The sequence below is a fragment of the Uranotaenia lowii genome, chromosome 2, assembly GCF_029784155.1.
Source record: "Uranotaenia lowii strain MFRU-FL chromosome 2, ASM2978415v1, whole genome shotgun sequence".
NCBI lineage: Eukaryota > Metazoa > Arthropoda > Insecta > Diptera > Culicidae > Uranotaenia > Uranotaenia lowii.
In genome coordinates this window covers 389143899-389162868 of record NC_073692.1, presented here as the reverse complement: position 1 = coordinate 389162868, position 18970 = coordinate 389143899, and the positions used below count along the sequence as shown (strand labels likewise).

The window sequence follows — 18970 nt, the reverse complement described above, 5'->3', positions numbered from 1 at the left end:
AATGGGCATTCTTGAAACACTGCGATTACTACAAGACACACGTAGAATTGACATTAAACAACAAAATGCGACAACATGTTTGTTTAAGTGGAAAATTCCGTAGAGAAAATTTCTTAACAGTCTTGGGTCGTGAGAACTACATTTCGTTGGTATCTATAAAAGTGTGATGATCTGTTTTTGTTCGTACTTAATACAATTTTAATCTGCCAACAGTATAAAATATATAAAAACCCTCACGTTAACGTAAATTCGCGTATCTGAACGATAAAATCATTCAGTTATACGTAACGTGCATATATACAGGATGTGAGGATAACGCCTTTGCTTTTATTGTCCAACGACACGCCAAATTATCTAAAAAATTATTTCTTCGGGTTTTTTCACGTAAACTAAGATTTTTTTTCGTTAGGCTTGAAGAGTTTCAAGTGTGTCCTGATAGTTATTACTTTACTTCCACATAGTTTTCTCAGGAATTTTACGTTAAACCAAAGTTAATGACTATAAATCAGTTTCGAGTATTTTTTTTTTTGCTCATAGGAAAAGGATCAGTCAGGCTTGTTTACTTGTGGGAAAAATATTTGAGAAAGTTGTGTTCCGTTTTCGCTTGTTTCGTGGTTTTTTTGTGTACCGGTTCTGCAGTGGTTTTGAAATATTCCCGAATATCGTGTGGAAAAAAAAGATTTTTTTCACCGGTCGGAAGTCGGTTGGATTTTTCCACTACGGTTGATCCAGGATAACTGGAAATCTACAAATAAATCACCGCCAAGTATTTGCATCCTGGAAAGTTAAATTCAAAATAACTTTACCAAATTTTTTATAGATGAGTTTTTTTTTATTTCAGAGGTTTACAGAGGTTCCGAAATAAAGTGCATGTGTTTTAATATAATTTTCATTAAATTTTTTTTTTTCATATTTTTACCAACAAAAATACAATGCAAAAATAAATAGTATAAACTAAGCTTGCCAGATTGCCCGGTTTTATCCGGGTTTGCCCGGATATTTGATGCAAAATTTCGAGAAAGTCCGGTCCGGCCCGGTTGCCCTGATATCGTGAAAAAAGTTCGGATATTGCCCGGATTTTTTCACAATTTTCACAAAGAGACCAAAAAAAATCTAAGTTTTTGAGTAAGTTTCAGCAAAATCGATTATCGGTATGGAAATTTGCAATGGTTGTTTCAAATAATTTCGCTGATTTAATTTTATAAACCTTTAAATAATTAAGTGTTCCAAAAAGTTGTTGGAAGTCTTCAACTACATTAATGAAATATTAATTTCGTTTTTTTTTTGCATTTATTCTTTGCTTTTATATATAAACCACCTAAATTTTGCCCGGTTTTTGCCCGGTTTTTTTATTTGAAAAATTGAAATCCATGCCCGGATTTGGCCAGGTTTTTTTGAAAAAGTGCCCGGAATTGCTAGGCCCGGATGGTAGTGAAAAAAATTCTGGCAACCTTAGTATAAACGATTAAAATTTCAGTTCGAAACGAAACACATTTCTCATAGCTTCCATCGTTGCATCCTGATGCATCACTTCTAATTAGGGGAGTATTCACATATTTTCTTCGTACAATTTACGTGAAAATCAATTCGATAAAAATTAAACAGTTTTTCACGTAGTCACTACGTGCTTTTACGTGTACCTGTTCGATCTGACTAAGGGGTCGGAATCCTAAATGGGTTGGAACAGCCAAAAATTTCAATTTAAAAAATATATAACAATAAATTATTCAACGTACTTATTTTTTCTGACCTCTTTTGATGTGTAATAACGTACGAAAAGTACTGCGTATGTCTCAACGACAGCAATACTTTTTTACCTGTATTTAAAATACACCCTTCAAGTGAGAAAAAATGATTAAAATTTTATACTGAAAATTCAAACTAAAAATTTATACTGAAAATTTACACATTCTAAATGGAAAGACATATATCAGAGGACTCGCATGAATACTCTAGAGATGGATATCAAATATTTTTATGCTGGATCCTGGACCGAACAACTGCAAACTTACTTTTAAAAAAAACCATAATGAGACTACGTTTTTCGTAGTGAATTTGTTTTTGATTATAGTATCGCATTTGTAAGACTTAAACAAAAAAAAATATCACTTAAGCTTTTTTGGAACCTATTGGTAATTTTTCCGGTCTGATTTTTTAAAAGGTCTAAAGTTTGGCTCTATTTTGCAGTTCATTCACCTGTAAACTGTTTTAAAAAAGTTTTTCAAACAAAGAAGGGTTTTAAAAACGTATTTTATTATTTATAGTCACTGTTTCTGGGCATTTTCAGTTATTTCTGGCCAGTTCCATGCTAATTAGGAATGATTTTCCGGTATTAAAATCAACCGCAGAGGCTTATCTCAACTAGATTATGACTTTCTAACAATCAAAAGTAGATTTTTAGGGTAAGATTGTCCAATTTTTTTTCAGCACGTATCGGGACCGTTCAAATCTCAGCTGTTTTATCTAAAACCTGGCACAATCCGAGCCTTTGATTTTAAAGTTTTTGACCAAAAATCCGGGCAATATCTGGGCAAAAATGGTCAAAACCCAGGAATTACTCAACAAAATTAAGAAAAAAATTTGGAAAAAAAAATTTCATCAAAATTTATCAGCATATTTTAAATTGTTTTTATGGCTTCCGTAAAACCTTCCATGATTATTTTTATAACTTGCTAAAAAAATCGTTTTAGATGCATAAATAAACCAATTTTACACACTTTTGTTTGTTTTGATTTGTGGTCTCTCAAAAACCACAAACCATATTCGATGTGAATACGCAGAAATCTAAATCATAATTCTTAAAATTCAGATTCAATTCGAAACATTCAATTGTAAACCTGAAACATAATACAATTCTTCTTAAAAAAAAACATTTCTCCAGTGTTGCCCAGAATTAAGAATAGAATCTATGTGAAATTTGACTTTTTCAACGATATCCGAGCAATCGGCGTAGAGGAGACTTTAAAAATTTAGCAAAAATGGTCCAGATGATGATAAAAAGAATTTGGGTTATTTGAATGGCATAACTTTAGGAAATTTCACGCTAAACGGGAAACACTGATTTTGTTTATTTTAGGTAATTGACAATAAAACAAAAACTCTTAAAATTGTGTTGAGGTATGCACAAAAACTTCTTTAAGCAAAACGCTTAATAAATATAAAAAAATTGATAACTTCCGAAATGGACAGATATATCTTCGATGAAGTAAATCTGCACAAATGATGTAGCAGAAAGTTATTTTCGATGAATTGGTCAATCACTGACAGATCGCAAGATCGACTAATCCAGGGCCACGGTGTTAAAAATTGCCAAGAAGTTTGGACGAAGTTTGGACCTGCCAAAAGCTGAACGTAAAAATAGACCAGAGCAAGAAATTCCAACACATAATTAATCGAAATTATATTAAACCATGCAAAAACAAACACACGCTTTTATGAACTAAGCAGTGATCGAACACGAAAGATAGTGGGTACCTGTTTCCAAGGTAAATATTAAATCAGGTTGAAATATCCTGATATATTGTACTTTTAAAAAGATGTATGAGAATTAAGAGCCTCACGCCTTGTCTCTAATGCGTGTATTAGTTTAAAAAAAAATAGAATTTGTAAAATTTTGAACAACTTTGACTACTATTTTTCGGTAAAATTGACTTTTTCCTGGTTCAGCGGATAAACGAATAGACCACAAATCAGGCAAAGCAAGAAGAGATTTGTGAGTCCACATAAAGGAGCCAGAAATAATTTGATTAATTACTTTTTCCAGTAAGTCTCTTCATTTGTTGTGAACAATGTGAAAAATGCAGAGCTCTTTAAGGCGTAAATACAAATTTCATATCCCACCCACACTTTTTATTTTTTTCTAATGCATTGTAGCTTCCTCAGTATTATTGCATGATCTGATGTCTGTTCAATAATCAACTAAATACCGTAGAGCTGTAGAAAGCAAAAAAAACCAATACGTCCAAACTACGATATGTTGCAATGTAGCAGTAGACTGAGTCGATTTGGGGTCATTTTTGAATTTCTCAAACCCTGGGGTCTCAAAAGCTTCGTTTTGGTCCAAAACTCATCCATGATTTTTGCAGAATTTTTAAGTAACGTTTACATGAGTAAATTTGGACTTTTAGTTTTGTATGGGAAAATTAAATATTTTGTACTGAAAAATCAATATGATGTTTGTTTCTTCTGTGCAACCAAGCCTGCTAATGGTTTTTGTGCCAATTTATAAATTCTTCAAAGGAAATTTTCCGCTGAACAACTTTGTTGAAGACCGTAACTTCGTATCTCATCAGACAAAAAAGTTATTAACTTTTTAACAGAGGTATGTCTTTTCGCATTGATAAACAATACATTCAATTGACATCACTGCTGGAGCCTCGCGGAGTATTGCATGAAAAGTAGCCATTTAAAACCTCACTAGGTACCCTGCAAGGATGTCAATTGAATTTATTGTTCATCAATGCAAAAACACATACCTCTGTTAAACAGTTAATGACTATTTAACTTAATTAGATACGAAGTTACGGGTTTCGACAAAGTTGTTCAGCGGAAAATTTCCTTTTGAGAATTTGTAAATTAGCACAAAAACTGTCAGCTTGCTCGGTTCCACAGAAGAAATAAAAATTATGTTGATTTTTTTTTCGAAAGAAAATATTCAATTTTCCCATACAAACCTAAAAGTTCAAATTTACTCATAACGTTGCTTAAAAATTCTGCAAAAAATCATGGATGAGTTTTGGACCAAGACGAAGCTTTTTAGACCCCAGAGTTTGAGAAATTCCAAAATGACCTCAAATCGACTCAGTCTAATCGTGCATAAACATACTGAAACACCATATAATCTAAAGCAGCATCCAGAAGTAGTAATGAAAGAAATTAATTTTCGAAAAAAATGGTGCACTCCCTAGAGTCACGGAGGATAAAACTCTGAATATACATAATTTTTTTATTGTAGCTGTCAAAGGGTTGTTTATATGGAGAAAATATCGTTTGGTACCAACAACGGAAATAGTTTTGCTCGTTCCAGGATGTCCAAGTCACTCATTACAATGGTTTGAAAGATCAATGTACTTTCACCTTTACCACATCATATCTACTATTATTTACTTCAGATCCATCACCATACGTGCTCAGAGTTGATTGGTGCAGTTTTTAGCCTTAAGATAGGGTTGCCATCCGTCCCGCAAAAGCGGGACATGTCCCGCTTTTTTGTTGAATGTCCCGCCGTCCCGCTTTTTCCTCAAAATGTCCCGCTTTTTTTTTTTCAAGGAAAACTTTTAAAAAATTCACAGACTAACACTTAAAAAAATCAAACTTTATACTCTTTATGATTTGGTCTTTTTTCTCAAAATAAGCAACACAACACAAACAAAAATCGAATAGGTCATTTTTCTCAAAATAAGCATCAATTTTTCAGAGTTTACATAAGACAATACTAAAAAGCCCTGAGGTTACAAAACGATTCGGATCAATAATTCGTTCTTGGAGCACGTTTAACCAATGAAATACCTTTAGTATTTAGTGCTTCTAAATTCTTATAAATCTTAATTTTTCGACAGAATCTTAGTTCAATTGCTTTTTACACACCATCTTTTTCAACTTTATTAGTCAAGTACACAATAATGAGAATTTTCTTGAGTTTTAAATTTTTGAAACAAATTTGAAATTTATTTGTTAATGCACATAGGTTTTTTACACGATATTAAATTCGGCGTTTACATATAGGACTTGCTATATTTCTCTCAAATAACGTGTTAATCAAGGTTGCCGAAATTACAGATAAATTTTTAATTACAAAGAATTTTGAGCCAATTTTCATCCAAGAACCTTTGTCACAGAACACAGAATTTGAGAAATATTCACAGATTCCACAAAATTTTAAAATTGCATACGTTTTTTCTAAAAAAAATTTTTTTTTGAGTCGTTATACATTCTGAATTTTTAAGTATGAATTGGAAAACATGATAAAATTAGTAACGTTCTTTGATTTTTCTCAAAGAAAATGTTAAAAAGACGCAAATTGGCATGACTTTTGAATGACATTATTGAAAAAAGCGCCATAGAAAACAATCACCGAATTTTTGGATAAAATGTTAGAACCTCAGGTTTTTTCATCGTCAAAACACAGAATTTGTTTTGACAACCTTGGTGTTATGTAATTTGCGAGAACGGTGAAAAATAATCGTGTTTATTGCAAAAAAACGGGGTAAATAGAAATCATGTAAGAAAACCTGACCAAAATCAATCCGTGTTAAAAAAAATCTCAGCGTACTATCTTTAAATAACCTTAGCTGATGGTATTCGTATAAGTATTGCAATACAATTAAGCTTTTTTTTAGAGTTTCTTAAATGTCCCGCTTTTTTCTGCTGTGTCCCGCTTTTTTGTCGTGAAATGTCCCGCTTTTTTCTGAAAGTATCTGGTAAGCCTACCTTAAGACCTTTATGCCTTCAAAACTATTGGTCACTTCCAGCAGCAGTTTGAAAAGAAGTGGAGTGTTTGACCATCACCGATGTTCGGATGCTTTCACATTTTGCATGCTGGGCCGGCCATGCAGTTTATTGCTGCAATTTGCCGAAACTCTCGGGTGAATGCAATGCGATTGCAATGACTGCACCGCTTGCCAGTTGTAAAATTGTGTAACAAACAAAGTGTTCAAGCAGTGAGTGCAGCGCTTATTATTGTCGCAAACTCCGTCGCTTCGAATGGAGGTCGCGATCAAATGTTAGGTTGATGGTTGGCTTCCGGATTGGGAGGATAATGGATGGAGTTTTTGCCATAACTATTATGCTTGACTTTCATCTACTAATTACCGAGGAAAGGTGCCAATCCAAAACGGCAGTTCCATGGCCGCTGTGTCTGGTTTCCGCGAGGGAAAAAGTTCAACGGTTTGTTGTCGTTGTTACTGCTGCTTTATGACGTTCACCAGCCAGCAATTATTGCATCATTGTTTCGGTCGAAATCTGAATAGCAACTCTCTGCTTGATTAAAGATTAATGGCAGATCGTGAAGCCGCTGCCGCGTGGTGGCACACATATGTGGTAATTTATGCAGATTTGAATACCGTTACAACTGCCATCACGAATATGGTTTTCTTGACACCGCGTCATCCGCGCACCAACAACCCCGCACATTTGACGCCACCGAGAGAGGGAGCGGCCTCAATCGACATCCAGCCAACGAACAACCAACCGCCTCTGAATAGGAAGAGGTGCAGCGATTAAATACAATGCACCCACCCCATCTTCGGGTGTTGCTGCTGCACCGCGCCTCATATTGGCTGAGGAGCAGTGTCCATGTCCAAGCGGCTTAAGTCACTCGAGACAGAGAGACAGACGGACAGACTGCAGCAGCAGGTAATGAGCATGCCGAATGCAGCAAGCAAGCAGCAGCCGGATGGATTGGAAATAGTCATTTAACGGGAGTTTCGTAATCATATCAAAACTGCTACATCGGAAAGCTGTCAGGTTGTTGTTTAACATTTGTCGTGTCGTCGTCGTCGTTCGTCGCCGTTGATAAATATATGCACCGAATCGGACTGAACCGACACTTGTTGCTTTTTTGTTACCGTGGCTGTTGTCTTTAGTATTCTGAGCAGGATTGTTAGCGATTGTAATCGGACGGTTTTCTGTAGACTATTGGAGATATGCTATAGGCAACATTTTGTCACGATTTGTTTACTAATGAGGTGTAACCGATTTTGTTGATAAGTTCATCAGAATTAGTGATTTGTATTGCATCGGAAAACATTGATTTAAAATTTCTAAGAATTACGCCAAGGATGTGGCATGGAAATATACTTGTGTCGATTAGAGTGGAAATTAGTATTATGACTGGTATTCTGCCCTCTGAGAGGTCAACCTTCACATAAAGGGCGAACTCGAAATAATTGCGACACCGAAAATGTCATGCCAATTGAACGCATTTTCGCTTGATGCCCTACATCAGAGTTTTTACAGTATCATCCGGTACCAGTTTCTGAGTTTTTTTTCCATTTTCTTAACATTTTCTTAACTTCCTCTTCCGAAGTTCCCGCTTCATTATTGACCAGTACTGCTCCACCGGGCGCAGCTCCGCACAGTTTGGCATATTCATGTCCTTTGGAACAAAATGGACAGAATTGGTCTTATACCACTCCAGGACACAGGAATAGTGGAATGATGCCAAATTTGGCAAAATAGCGGCAAAAAGGCGCTCAGATTTGTAAATCTCGGCATTTACTGTGCCGTTTGTCACGAAAGGCTCACTCCTCAGTCAGGAAGAGCAGATGGCCTGCCAAACGAGATATTTGGAGGGTAACTTCGACATTTTCTTCTTCTTAAATTTGTCGTCCACATCGAACTTGCTCTTGCAAGTGAAAAACTCCAACCCCGGAATTTGCTTTAAATCGGCTTTGATATACGTTTCGTTGTCCATCACACAGCAGCCACATTTTGTCAGCATCTTCTCATAGAGCTTCCGTGCCCGAGTTTTACCCGTCGAAAAGCGAAAAACATTTTTTCATTTCCAGTTCCCTTTCCCATCATAAGAGATTAGGGGAACATACTGTATTATGCCCCACCCAAGAGGTTGGCTGATTTTTGTGTAGTCCACGTAAATTTTGAGTAAAAACTAGTTTACTCGTCGAAGAAAACTATTTTCTACAAATGCTTATGATTTCTTATAACTCAAATTCGTTTAGTTGCTTATAACCCTCATCCGCATTAGGGTGTCATTTTGACACCAGATTGAAGGCTTGTAACTTTTTTCAGAGGCTTCAAAATACAAAAATTTCTTCGGGGACCCTAAATGAATTCAAAAGTTCTTCAATATTGCATCTTTACTTTTTTTATGGACGAACCCTGGAAGCCTGGACAAAAAAACTCCCTTTTCCGACTTTTGGTGTCATTTTGACACCACAAAAGTAAAATCTATTTAAGTCGTTTGAATTATTATGAACTTCATATAAAACTTATATCAATAGAAACCTTGTAATGTCAGTAAAATATGTTTAGAACATTATATACAGCTAAAGTTACAAGTTTTCTCGTTATTCAGCATGAAAGAAAAAAAATCCGAAAAAACATGCCTCACGAAAACTGTTGTAGTTCATATGTTACACGTCCAAAAAAATATTTGCCTTATGCATATGAAAGCTGAAGTTAATGCCTACATCATGAAAACAAGAAATATTTTTTTAAATTTTTTTTAATGAAATGGTCACAAAAAGTTCAAAAAAATGGTCTAAAAAACCTACTTTTCATTCGATTGCTAGTAAATACTGTTTGAGCGATGGTAGAGTTTTGAAAAAAATATGACTACAAAATGTATTACAATTCCAACATTTTGCTGTCTTTAGATTTTTAATGCAACAAAAATTTAATCTACATTCTAGTGAGGTGCTGCAATTCACGCTGTGAGATTTCACAAAAATATGAAAATTATAAACATAAAATCATTCCTGAATTTCTAGAATCACAAGCACCTCGTCCAGCAAAACGTGTTTGTTTGCTGGACGAGGTGCTTGTAGTTCTAGAAATTCAGGAATGATTTTATGTTTATAATTTTCATATTTTTGTGAAATCTCACAGCGTGAATTGCAGCACCTCACTAGAATGTAGATGAAATGTGCTTTCCAATGAATATACTCTTGGTTGGTCCAAACAAAGTAAAAGCACTGATAATCCGGGTACAACATGACGGTGGACCACAAAAACAGATGAAATTTCAATTTGTAAAAAAATCGCGCAAAGTAGTCAACTTTGAAAAATTCCAGTAAATTCAATTTTTGTTGCATTAAAAATCTAAAGACAGCAAAATGTTGGAATTGTAATACATTTTGTAGTCATATTTTTTTCAAAACTCTACCATCGCTCAAACAGTATTTACTAGCAATCGAATGAAAAGTAGGTTTTTTAGACCACTTTTTTGAACTTTTTGTGACCATTTCATTAAAAAAAATTTAAAAAAATATTTCTTGTCTTCATGATGTAGGCATTAACTTCAGCTTTCATATGCATAAGGCAAATATTTTTTTGGACGTGTAACATATGAACTACAGCAGTTTTCGTGAGGCATGTTTTTTCGGATTTTTTTTTCTTTCATGCTGAATAACGAGAAAACTAGTAACTTTAGCTATATATAATGTTCTAAACATATTTCACTGACATTACAAGGTTTCTTTTGATGTAAGTTTTGTTTAAATCGGTCTAATACGCCAAAAGTTATAACGATTTGAGCTTGTGGTGTCAAATTGACACCACAAGTGCTGATTAGGGTAATGAAATCTAATGCGGATGAGGGTTAAAATCCATATTCAAAGCCACAGAACAAAACTGTGTTGCAAATACGCGCCGCTATATACTCAATACGCGCCTAGCAGCCAAACACACTCAAAAGCAGCCGAAGACCGAAAACAACCCAATAGTTACTGACATTTTGACTGAAAAAAAAAACTAATAGAAATTGAAAAAAAGAAAAAAAAAAGTAAATATGTTTTGGGCTGAATTAACGCTCGAAAATGTATTTTAACTTATTTTTTCACTTTCAATGAAAATTAGCCGCTTTGAAAAATTAATGCTTTTTCAGCATTTTAAGACTGGCGAACGCATGGGCCGTGATAAAACATACCCATCTTATCGAGTTTAGTATGACTTTTTAGCTTAAATTCATCGTAAAGATTCTCCTCTATTGATGTGTCAGAAAATATTGTCTTATTCATTTTTCTCTGCTTGATGACACGTTATTGAAAGCGCTTTTAAATTTAGATCGATATGAAGAAAACACTTAATTGTGAAATTTTTACGAAACAGAGGTGTTTTAAGGGAAAATTCATAATTGCCATTTTAAAACAATTTGGTAATATTTTGTAGGCTTAAAATGTTACAGACTCGTCAAAAGACGAGTGGCGCGTATTACCCACATGGTCGTTATTTGAACTATCCCCCTACTGGATAACCTCCGGCTAAACGCCAGAAAGCTAGCGCTGTGCGTGACGGAATGACTATGACAATTAACCCTCGTTTTCCATCTGGCTCTAATAGCCTACATTGGTGAAGGCGTCGGATGGGCAAGATGAAGATAAAAAATTTGCTTTAAATTCCAATCTCTCTATCCTATAGGGATACGGAGAAGGATGTAGATGTAGATAATAAGTATAGTGTTTAAATAAATATAAAAATAAAAATTTAACTCGGCAACACTTAAAAATAATTAAATTAAATTAATTTCTATGGCATTTTTTATACTTTGGCAACACCTTGGCAAAACAAGGTCAGTCATTGAGCTATTCTTGTGAGCGACAGACGTGTCTTAGCTAGTGAATCTCTGAATTGAGATTCGTAAGAATCGTATAACCAGGACAATGGCATAGTTGGTGGGATAAGCACAAAGGGCAGCATTTTTAAGGCTCCTTCTACGATTTTTTGTTTATGATTTGGCCACCGGTGAAAAAACGAATTGGCTGAGGAAGCGCAGATTTTTAAGGCAGCTGCTACGAACAATTTGTTCCCGATTCGGCCTTCGGTAAAAAGACGTATTGGCTCAGGGAGCTCAAATTTTTAAGGCTGCTGCTACAATTGTTTGTTTATGATTCGGCCACCGGTGAAAAGACGGCTTTGATGAGAGAACGCAGATTTTTTTTTCTGATTCGACCTTCGGTAGAAAGAAGACGGGTTTTCTAAAGGAGCGCAGATTTTTAAGGCTGCTTCTACGATTGTATGTTTATGATTTGGCCACCGGTGATCGACGAATTGGCTGTGAAAGCGCAGATTTTTAAGGCTGTTTCTGGGGAAAAATAATCTCCGATTCGGCCTACGGTAAAAAGACGGATTGGCTCAGGGAGCGCAAATTTTCAAGGCTGTTGCTACGATTGTTTGTTTATTTTTCGGCTCTGGTAAACAAAGACAGAGCGACTGGAAAAGCAAAGATTGGAATGGCTGTTGATAGGAATATTTTCGAATTGTTCCACCCCTGGTAAACTCAGACAAAACGGCTGAAAAAGCACAGATTGAGCACAGATTCATCATTTTGCCCGAGAGCTTGAGTCTTTTGACAGTTGTGTTTTTCCAATCATATTATCTTTGGTTCAATGCACATTTCAGCACATTTCCGGCACTTAGTTAGCTACGATCGTCAATGAAATTTGGCAACCTTTTCTTTGGGTGTACTTAATGATACGAAGGGAAATACTACAATAGCCTCGATAGGTTAATAGGATTGGATGATTGAATAGTTGAAAAAGGTGATAAAACACCTCTATTTTATTTTGGAGTTTTTTAAATCAGCTAAAGGGTGATACGGTCAAAATTTGATCAAGGGAAAACGCGTGTAAATCGGTGAAATCGTTTATTTAAAAAAACAAATTAAATTTCTTTTTCGAGTTTAATTAGTATAAAATTCAGGAAAAATATTCAATTAGGCTTCCGCTTTTCCAAATCCGAATTGCCGGACCTTACGCTTAACCCCTGTCATCAGATTTTGTACAGCCACCTTGTCCACCTTCTTCGCCGAAGAAAGCCAGTTTGCCTTAAACTGCTGCTCGTCCTTAGCAGTTTTTTGGTCTTCTTTAGGTTCCGCTTGACAATAGCCCAGTATTTCTCAATTGGGCGGAGCTCTGGCGTAATGGGAGGGTTCTTGTCCTTGGGAACCATCTGCACGTTGTTGGCGGCGTACCACTCCATGGTTTTTTAACCGTAATGGCAAGATGCCAAATCCGGCCAAAACAGTACGGAACAACCGTGTTTCTTCAGGAAAAGCAGCAGACGTTTATTCAAACACTCTTTTAGGTAAATTTATTGGTTGACAGTTCTGGAAGCTATGAAAATGCTGCTTTTCAAGCCACATGTAGAGATGGCTTGCCAAACCAGATATTTCTTCGCGAACTTTGGCAGTTTCATGTGCTTGACAATATCTGCTACCTTTCCCCTTCCTTTTGTCGTATAAAACTCCTGTCCCGGAAGCTGCTTGTAGTCGACTTTAACGTAGGTTTCGTCGTCCATTACCACGCAGTCAAACTTCGTCAGCATCGTCGTGTACAGCCTCCAGGATCGCGCTTTGGCCGTCGTATTTTGTTTATCATCGCGATTTGGAGTCACTACTATCTCGTAAGTCGATAGTCCGGCTTGTTTTTTGGCTCAATGCACGGTTGTAGACGATACAGCCAGCTTATTTTCGGCATCTCGGAAAGAGAGGTTAGGGTTTCGCTTGAAACTACCGTTAACTCTCTCTGTCGTCTCAGAGGCTTCCGGTTTTCGATTTTCCCCCGATCCAGACTTCCTGGCTGTCGACAAACGTTCCCCAAACATTTCAATTACATTTGTGACGGTTGATTTGGCAACTCTTAGCGATTTTGCCAGCTTTGCGTGCGAGTAGCTCGGATTTTCGCGATGCGCGGGCAAAATTTTGATACGCTGCTCTTCTTCCTTGGACGGAATTTTGACAACTGAAGAGTGAATACCAAAATCAAAATAGAAGCAACATTCTACACACACACACCTTCAAAATGAGCAGTGTTCAGGTTTTTTAATGCAAAATTGAAAGAAAAACTTCAAGTTGATATTGACCAAATTTTGACCGTATCACCCTTCATTGTTATATCATCATAGTTCATCGATTCGTGTTATGTAGTAGGTCATGCGCATAAATCGTTGAACATGACTAAACATGTTCATTTCTAAGAACGGAAACGGAAGAACACGTAAAAACAATTGTACAATTATTAGGTTTAAAGAAAATATTGGGCACAAGTCTAGTTTTTACCATCGCGTGGTTTTCAGCTTATCGTAACTACAAAGTTTTTCATTAAGTTTATTTATTTATTTATTTTAAGTTTGATTTATTAAAACTCATTCAGCAACTTGCAAAACGCCTTTCGAAAATAAGTACTTCCAAACGATGTTACCCCCCGCTAAACTTCAAACACCAACTCTTTTCATCCGCAGACATCGAAAGCGATCCCAACCGAGCGCCGCCCTGCGACCCATCGGTGTGCGTCCTGCCGGACTGTTTCTGTTCCGAAGATGGCACCACCATTCCCGGGGATCTGCCGGCCAAGGACGTCCCTATGATGATCACCATCACCTTCGACGATGCCATCAACAACAACAACATCGACCTGTACAAGGAAATCTTCAACAGCAAGCGCAAGAACCCTAATGGTTGCGACATCAAGGCCACTTACTTCGTGTCGCACAAGTACACCAACTATTCGGCAGTCCAGAACACCCATCGCAAGGGTCATGAAATCGCTGTCCACTCGATTACGTGAGTTGAGGGTTTTTAGGGGAAAGGGAAAATTTTCAGGGTTTGTAATTTTGTTGTTGTTTTTTTTATTCTTCGACAGTCACAACGACGATGAACGATTCTGGTCGAACGCAACTGTCGATGACTGGGCTAAGGAAATGGCTGGTATGCGTATAATCATCGAGAAGTTTGCCAATCTGACCGATAACTCGGTTGTCGGAGTACGTGCCCCGTATCTGCGTGTGGGAGGTAACAATCAGTTCACCATGATGGAGGAACAGGCTTTCTTGTATGATTCAACTATCACCGCTCCGTTGTCGAACCCGCCACTATGGCCTTACACTATGTACTTCCGTATGCCACACCGTTGCCATGGAAACCTGCAGAACTGCCCAACTCGTTCGCACGCCGTATGGGAAATGGTCATGAACGAACTGGATCGTCGAGAGGATCCAACCAACGATGAATATTTGCCTGGGTGTGCTATGGTTGACTCGTGCTCTAACATTCTGACTGGAGATCAGTTCTACAACTTCTTGAACCATAACTTCGATCGTCACTACGAACAGAACCGTGCTCCACTGGGTCTGTACTTCCATGCTGCCTGGTTGAAGAACAACCCCGAATTCTTGGATGCCTTCGTGTACTGGATTGACGAGATTCTGTCTAATCACAACGATGTCTACTTCGTCACCATGACCCAGGTTATCCAATGGATCCAGAATCCACGTACTGTATCGGAGGTCAAGAACTTCGAACCATGGAGGGAGAAATGCGTTGTTGAAGGCAAGCCAGCCTGTTGGGTTCCTAACTCTTGCAAGCTAACCTCCAAGGAAGTTCCCGGAGAAACCATCAACTTGCAGACATGCGTGCGTTGCCCCAACAACTACCCATGGGTCAATGACCCCACCGGAGATGGATTCTTCTAAATTCCTCCACCACTCATAAAAGCCCACCCCTAACAAAAACTCTAGTTCACTTTTTTATTACTTTACCTTTTATAATTGCATTATTTGATTGTATTTTAGCTTCTACTTCAAAAACTGCCTTTTATCTATCCTTTCGCATGACTTTACCCTCAAACCTTGCAACAAATTACCCTAATTACAATTTTAAACAAGACTTTATAATGCGTTCCGCTTGAAAAACATCCATCCGGGACCTTCGACAACGCTCGAGCCGAACATCTAACAAAACATCGTGCGATTTTATGTTGAAACATCGATGAATCGAACATCAAAAGATATCTTTAATTATGGATGGCAGTCACCTTCTCTCAAAAAAACGAGGCACGAAAACAATGGAAGAGCTCTCCGAAACATCATCAACAACCGCAACCTGTAAGCTGCCATCGGTTGATTGGATTCCCCTCTGAAGTGAGAAAGAGAGAAAAAACCGAAAACAAAATGCTGTGGATATTTTTGTATCGTTTATAATTTATAACTTAAACAACAAAAATGGAGAAAAATGCGATAGAACAAAACCCGCAAATGATTATATTTTACACGTTAGTTATATACTCTCGAGACCACAAGTAATTTTAGACTATCCTTTTCCTGTTTTTTAAACGATATGATTTTATAATTTGTGTAAAATGTAAATACTGTGCAACTGTGTAATGTTAAGTGACGCCTGTGAGATGAAAAAAAAACAAAAACACACATTTTTTTATTAGCACATTGACCCTATTTGTTAGGATTTGGTATTATCCAAATACCACTCAATGCTTTTAACAACAACAAATTCTACAGAAATCTCCATTCAGATCTAAGAAAACGTGTCGAAATTATACGGTTGTTTTCTTGTTTGGACCATTTTGTGACAAAAAAAAGAACCTTAAAGTGAAATACTTGTTTAGACATTTTTATTCCTCCGGAAGAATGTTGCTCCCGAATGACTTCTCCGTACAGTAATTAGAAATAAATTTAAATTAAAGAAAATTTAACCATTGCTGTTTGCAGTCCCTCTGAAATGATCCGAACGGCTCCAATTATCTAAATATCACACACTCGCAATCCCGTTTCCTTTCACCAAATGGATCGATCAGGCGGATTTCAATCGTCATTCACGCACCCTCTACATCAGTTTGCTAAAAAATAGCGCTACAATCACTCGAGGAATGTGGGAGGGTAGACGCAGAAGCAGCAAACGGAATGGTGAAGCAGACAACCACCCCCTGTCCAACTCCCACACCCATCTCTAGATGCAGCAGCTTCCGCGCCCCGTTCAAAACGGTAAACCCGTAACCGTGCGGCGAAGCCTATGCGATGATGTCGACATCTTTCCAGCAACAACTAGAAAAGCTCAACTCGAACCCCACCGTGCGTCCGTCGACTTGCCTGACTGCAACCAAACCGCATGTAGGACCCCTATCAGCGAAAGAATTGGGCGAGACGGGTGACGAGCAGCTATAGCTAGCTAGCCGCGCCGAGAGACCAGAAGAGAGAAAAAAAAGCTGCAGCAATGTTTAGCAATTTCTTTCTTCGCTAATATATAATCGAACCCAAGGTGATCCAGTCCCCAATCCGGTCCCCCTAGCCAAGTCAGCCAGCCAGAGTGGTTCACTTTCGATCTCACTCTCGAAATGTGGAATATCTACCTGCCTTGCTGCCGCGCCAGTCGTCAGCCTAGTTGTGTTATTTGTGTTTCTTCTAGCTAGGCTACATGGTGAAGGAAATGCCCGTTCTATGAGAGCGCGTGTGCACTAGACTGGCCCAAATTTGTATGGATGATTTTTATATCATTTTTTTCAACGCAGTGCCCCTAGATTGGTGCCTTTGAGTGAAAAAATGAATTTTTAAAAGTTTCAAAAATCTAATGCCTATTTAGCAAATCTCTGTGCAAGAAACGCCCTGAAAAGTGTACTGTACCAAAGATGATATGATTTGAAAAGCACTACTGGCATAAAGACTAGAGCTCCCAAGCTAAATGATGCATAACTACTACTACTACTACATTTGAGCGAAACAAGAAAAACATTTTATGAGATTTTCATCCTATTTTCATCCCAAAAAAAATAGTGAGAATCGAACTCACTGCAACAACTCATTCCGGCTTGCCAGTCCGATATCTTACCCAGTGCAGCATATGAGTTGGTTAGCAAGCGTGAGGTTTATTGTTATAGTCTTTCTGCCACCGCTGATTACCAGAAAAAACGCACTGCATTGGCCGTCTGCCGTATGGCCGGTGTTTTTAATCATCCTCCTTTGTCTTTGTTGTGAAAGCGATTAGAATGGGAGGGGAATGATGTTGGAATTGTGAAACTAGAAACTGTTTTCTATTGCTGGCCTTTTTTTATTAGTTGATCACCCAGGTGGTAAATCCTTTTTACGGATTGCATTCCAAGGCACGGCGAGCGACCGAGTCTCCCCAGTATACTACTCTGGATCCATGGGTGCAATTGGACGACTCATTATACTAAGTACCCCTACGCCATAAAGTCCACCTGGGGCCTCTGGTCATAATTCCCATCCGGACCTGCATCGAAGGCTGTACCCGAGATGGGAGACCAAGTCCGCGCTTTAGCGCTCATCGGCTTACTCCAGTTAGAGTCAAAACTCCAGCATACTTATATACCCTGCCTCTTGTTACGATCCAAGACTAAGGACCTCTCCTTTGACGACTCGAGGTCCGGCCTTTACTCGCAACTCGAGGCTCGCTTGGTTTCCGCGACTATCGTGCGCTCCGCCTCGGTTCGAGACCACTGCAAGCGACCAATGACCTCTCCTCTAAGGACTCGAGATCTTGGCTCCGCTTGGTTTGGCTCGAGACCCTCTCCTCTTTGCCCGTCCGTGTGCTGAATCGAGAGAAGCTTATCCTGGATACGCGCCTGTCATAGCACACGTCCGGGGCTTTACGAAAAAGTACTCGGATGATTCCCGGCGAAGAATTCATCCTACACAGACTCATGTGACTCACTCGCCGACGACGTGAAGTCACCCTACCCGAGAGTATTTCGCGGCGTAAATACTCTTCCCCCTACAAGTTCGATTGCGAAGAAGGTAAAGTCTTATTCCCGCAGCTTCCCTCGTAGGAAGCGCGTTTTACTCAGATACTCCGTGACCGTGGAGGTTTCCTACACAACGTTCGCGACGTACCTTACAGCTCGGCATACGCAGAAGGTAAAGTCTTATCTTTGTATGCTTGACTGGTAGGATCGGACGCACACTACTCGAATTCTACTCCGACCGTGGTCCGGTCTTCCTCCTCCCTTTTGGCTGGCAACCCTAGGCTTTTTGCCCGCCGTGTGCCGAATCGAGAGCAGCTTATCCAAGACTCGCGCCTGTCACAGCACACGTACGGGTGTTAAACGCTTGCGACTCAGATGAATCTCGACGGTGATGTCATCCTGCCCGACTCGAGTGGCTCATCCGACGGCGACGTGAGACCACGTACTCTGCGACGTGAATATTCTTCCACCTACGAGATCGACTGCGGGGAAGGTCATGTCTTATCCCCACAGCCTCCGTCGCAGAGGGCGCGTTTGACTCGGATACTCCGCGACGGTAACGTTGGAGGTATCCTACACACAGACGCGCGATATACCTAACAGCTCGGCATACGCAGAAGGTATAGTCTTATCTTTGTATGCTTTACTGCTTCACTCCTCGACGAAGGAGTCACCCTACACCGGTCGCGGACTGGTGCTGGTTCCAATTCCTCTGCAGGGCAGTCATGACCCAGGTGAACCCATCGCTGACCACGCACCAAGTATTGGCATCCTCACATCTCCTCCGCACGATGTTGTCGGCT

The 18970-nt window shown here is 38.6% G+C and overlaps 1 protein-coding gene across 1 annotated transcript in view; it reads left to right on the top strand.

The window, feature by feature from the left end:
• LOC129747084 (chitin deacetylase 1) overlaps nt 1-16163 on the top strand; it is a 39273-nt gene extending 23110 nt beyond the window's left edge. The window contains exons 4-5 of the mRNA XM_055741100.1: nt 13918-14239; nt 14319-16163. Of these exons, the coding sequence (XP_055597075.1) occupies nt 13918-14239; nt 14319-15147 (1151 nt within the window). The 3' untranslated portion in view covers nt 15148-16163. The remainder of the gene's footprint in view (nt 1-13917; nt 14240-14318) is intronic.
• Nucleotides 16164-18970: the final 2807 nt, after the last annotated feature.